The sequence below is a fragment of the Haliotis asinina genome, chromosome 1 (assembly GCF_037392515.1).
Source record: "Haliotis asinina isolate JCU_RB_2024 chromosome 1, JCU_Hal_asi_v2, whole genome shotgun sequence".
Classification (NCBI taxonomy): Eukaryota; Metazoa; Mollusca; class Gastropoda; order Lepetellida; family Haliotidae; genus Haliotis; species Haliotis asinina.
The window spans coordinates 100416917-100421807 of record NC_090280.1 but is presented as its reverse complement, the minus strand read 5'-3'; the positions used below and the strand labels follow the sequence as shown (position 1 = coordinate 100421807).

The 4891-nt window shown below is 41.5% G+C and overlaps 1 protein-coding gene across 1 annotated transcript; it reads right to left on the bottom strand.

Annotated features, from left to right (window-relative positions):
- Nucleotides 1–576: 576 nt before the first annotated feature.
- LOC137277528 (oncoprotein-induced transcript 3 protein-like) lies at nt 577–3969 on the bottom strand. The gene is given in 5 exon segments (XM_067809305.1): nt 577–641; nt 2436–2456; nt 2459–2593; nt 3289–3495; nt 3921–3969. Coding segments are annotated over 5 exon segments (477 nt in total).
- Between the last annotated feature and the right edge of the window lie 922 nt (nt 3970–4891).

Sequence of the window (4891 nt, the reverse complement as noted above, 5' to 3'; positions counted from 1 at the left end):
TGAAACGGGTCCATGGTTTATACAATACACAAAACACAAACAAATGATACTTTTGTAATTAGCAAACTTGGCCTTTACACACAAATAACGTCTGCTTGGTCATGTTTCAATATACATTTTTTCTAAAGAAAATAAAGTCTTGAGCGTAGTGAAATTAGTGAGTACGTTTAGTTTTACGCCGCTTTTAGCAATATCCCAGCGATATCGCCTCGGGGGCACCAGAAATGGTCTCCACACATTTTACGCACGTGGGTAGTCGAACCCGGATTTTCGGTGTGACAAGCGAACGCTTTAACCAATAGGTTATCCCACTGCCCCAGTGAAATTAGAGTTAGGTTGCTGTTAAAGAGGTGAATAATGTCCACAATGATATATAGCCTTGAGAGTGACTGTGTTTTCTGACGTGCTCGTATGTAAACACTATACCAGCTGAGATCTCTCTATGTCGTGTATTTGGCTCGAAATATATATTTCATGTTTGGAAAGGAGAAAAGATGCTATAGCTGTTTAGCGATCATGAAAATAAAACGCACATAAGTGCTAACGTAAAATTTAAACACGGTGTACGATTCTTGTTTAAATTATCTCAATGTAGAAGCCATTAGCGTTCCGAGGCAAGCCCTCAAAACCGCAGCAGTCACCTGTCAAAATTAAGGAAATCACATACTATTACATAGCTTTCATGTGAAATACATTTACCGTTTCTTTCAAGTAATAGCGAACGTCAAGAATGACATCATTGGTCCATAAATTTTACAGGTTGTGAGTCAGTGAGGGGATCGTGTAAAGAATCACCTTTAGAATTGGATCCTGGTGTTTGGCCTTGAAAGACCAACCCTTTTGATTTTCACAGGTTAGTGGCACTTATCGTCAACGAGATTCTGATCTGAGTTGTTTTGCTCTGCCGTTTTATTTTTATACAGCACACCTGCCGCGCAGAATTATAATACACCAGCAACGGTCGCAGTGTCTTGACAGTAGCAGGTGCGTTCTCACCGTGCGACTTGTAGCATAGGAGTCGTAGTAACAGAAAATATCTGACGTCACTTGTACTGGTGTACTGTTTATATCGCAGAGATTCTCTCGTACGACTCAGCAACATGGATTTGTCGAGTGAACAAGAAATGTTTACATTAATGTCAGTCTCCATATCGCAGTCACTAGAACAAGAAGGGGAGGCCGAAATACGAGTTGGTCCATACCCGGAACAAGGCTGGAGCGGATAACTCACTTCTTCGAGAACATAAACATGGAGATCCGACTTCATAGAGAAATTTCTCAAATTTTGACATGTAACTGGAGAGATTTTCACAATACATTGAATAGAAAAGTACCCCGCGAGAAAAGGTATACCCGTTCCATTTCATAAACATTACTGTGACAGTTAAAAACCTATAAACCTCTCGGTTTCTTCTTTGGTATGGTAGTTTTTAAGTCGCGTCGTCGACATGATGTCAGCATAAACACCAGAAGTCACCCTGAGGCGGACACACATCTAAACGATTTCATTGGTCGAGAGCTTGCGACTTGTAGTAGGGCTTCGATATCGAATCGTTACGATTTGAGTGTTTTCAAGTTGCAACTGTGTTGCGTGATATAAGTTGACACTACAAAGAGTAACGCGAGAACACATCAGAAGAGTTAGTGCTAAATGCGCTGACGCCAGTGGTTGTTTTATCAGGGATAATCTACAACTCTATATAGTCTCCCTTGTTTTAGTGATGGCGGTGTGTGCGCGCGCGCCTATGTGTGCTCAACTCTTCACGATCACATTCCAACATCAGTATTCGATAATGATTCACTCCCACATGTTCGGGATAAAGTGGGAAATGGATAGGGAACGGATTTTGAAGTAGTTAATGTTAAAGTAGTAATAGTAATAGTTACATGGCGCTCATGTCCAAACACACTGCCTACTCCGGACACTCGGCACAGTACCAGCCCCGGCCATAGGGCACTATCTTACTTCACGTTACTTTTTCAACTGCCTGGGGGTATACAGCCATGTTGAACTAAAACCTCACACTGCCTGACAGGTATCCACTTCACAGCTGGGTGAGCTGAGACAATGTGGGTCTAAGAAAATGTGCACGAATACTACGCAAGTGTACCCGCCTCGGAACAGGAAACTGGATGCCTCAACCGGGGATCGAAACCTGGATTTTCGAAGATCCCATAGCTCTATGATAGTCATATGTGCCATACATTAACAGTTTACGACTGTCTTAGCGCTAAGAGAGCTTCGAAAATCTAAGCCCTGGCCTTCAACGTGATCTGCAGACAACTGCACTATTGAGCTCAACAGTACTGCCTTGTAAAGATACTTTGTAAATTAGCCTAATTCTTAAAGCTATGCAATTTGTTTGGCAACTTACACTTCTCTGCTATTGCGCTCATCACACCATCAACACCTACGGATTAGATATGTAGCTTACCAAAGCAATATCTCTGCTTCGGATCTTCATTAGGTAATACACATAGAAACGTACACAGTTTTTCACGAGGATTGTTACATGTTTCCTGCATGGGTCGTTGTAGCCGCTGATGCACACTCTTCTGTTCACGATGCCGTCGTTGATTGACGGGTGTGTCCCTGAAATAGCTGAAGTGATGCAGTTTGTATGTTTACAATAAGCAGACTAGAGACAAAATACATCCAGTCAGTATCGAAGAGAATACCAAAGTGGAATGCGTCTAACCTTAAACAATTAATGCGTTGCTGACTTGTGCGGAAACATGTTTCAGAAAATGTTGTTTCTGTTAAGTCAGCGAGTCTGACCACCCGATCCCTTTTGTCGCCTCTTGCGACAACCGTAGGTTAGACGCATTCTAATTCGGATCTTCCCGAATACGAGGAATTTTAAGAGAAACTGAATTAGCTGAAAAATGATTTGAAAAGAATAATAATTGTAGATAGTAAGTAAGACTTTATGTTGAAAAAATGAAAGATAAAATGTGATTGCTTGTGGTTATATCTTCAAAGAGGTAAAGTAATTGTCTTCCAGAAAGGATTTAATTCACAATTCCATTTTCTGTTACTTTGATTACAAAATACATGTTCTTACTAATCACATATGGTTCATCTGCACAGAGATCGAGAACTCCTGAAGAAATGATGCAAATACCAGGGTCCATGCTGGTAGCAAAAGTTGTGTGTCCATGACATATTAGAAGTTATGAATTATAGCTGTATTCATCTTTTCTAAATTTTAAGGAAAAAATGGTTTCATCACAATATGGCTAAAATGTTAGCGATGTGATTCTTGTATCAATCAGTCACTCACTCACCATTCAACCAGCCTGGGTAGTTGGCACCGCAGCTGTTGATGTCCACCTGGGATGTTGGCATCTCCAGAGATCCATGGTAGTTGACCACCTGCTACCAGTTCTCCGTGATGTAGCGGTCACACTCCTCCGGCTGGTAGGGACATTTAGGACTGGGGCCCCCGTTGTCGTAGATGTACCTGTGGTCGACGCAGGGGTCTGATGTTGACGCTGACAAAAATTAATGGACCTAAATATCTACAATCGATATCTTATATATACGGTATGGTATATAATAGTTTTGGTTGTCTGCATGCTGTCTCAAACGCCGCTCAATATTCCGGTCATTTTAGGGCTGTCTGTAAATAGTCCAGTCTGGACCGGACAATCCAGTGACTGATATGTCATGGACATCGATCTACGCAATAAGGGATGTAAGGAAATGCTCAAGTCAGATAGCCTGATAGCCTAGCGACCAGGTAAGTGACTTCTTACGACAAACGTTGGTTGCTAAAGATCAATTCTAACCGGATCCTCACGACTCAGAACGAGAAGGGACTGTGGAATCAATCAACGTAGTACGGATGTTTATATTAATAAGTTTTGTTATTTAATAAAATAGTAACTGAAGAGTGGTGAAACCTTAACTACCTCACCTGTAAGTGGCGCTGTCATGGGTACATTAACAATAAGTTTCAGTGCCATGTCGGTAACGTTCATGGAGGGACCTGTGTTACGCATATCTAGGAACCTCCTTCACGGCGCGGTGTACCAGACCGAGACACCTTGCCACGCGGTATTCTCTCAACAAAGGGTTTTAATAAACAGCCAGAGTCGATTACGTTTAGTGTTACCATGTATGTTGACTTGCATTCACATGTAATTGACTTACCTTGGCATGGACTCCTCGGGTCAAGAGGCGATGAACGGAATCTGATCATCTATATCACTGTTTTTCATTTTTTATTATTATGAAGGACTGGTGCCATCCTATGAGGGGATTGCGTTTTTCAGAAAGGAGCGAGGGGGGATTTATTCACTCTATCAGTTCTTGGATGGGATTACTCATGAACGCTGCTATCCTGAGACATAATCACTGATGAACATTGATGGTGGAAATACATTGAATGCACTGAATTGCTTGTTAATATCTATGTGTTTTAGAAATGCTTTTACTTAAACTAGTCAAATTCGGTGCATTCAATGTATTTGCACATCAAGGTTTATCAGTGTGCAGTTACCAAATCCAACACGCCTGGTGGTTGAAAAAGATGAAAGGAAATCAAGAGGAAAATATAAATCCAGAAAGCAACGATTTACAAGAAGTTACTACCCAATTCACACCTTGTAGAGTGCTCAGGAAGGAGGTGGAATCGGAGTCACCATCCAACAGAAGAGCTGACATTGTTAGCGATGTTAGCCCTCATCGAATTCCATATCCTTCGAGGTATGTTTATCATTTGTAAGGGTCACCCAGCCATGTTGGAATTTCTGGAAAGGCAGAAAGTGATTCTGCATCAAAGGTATCACTCAACATGTGCGTGACATCACTTCTCACACCCCTCACCGAATACAGCCTGCTACTGGATGTTACACTAGTGATCTAATACAAACACAGTTGGAGATA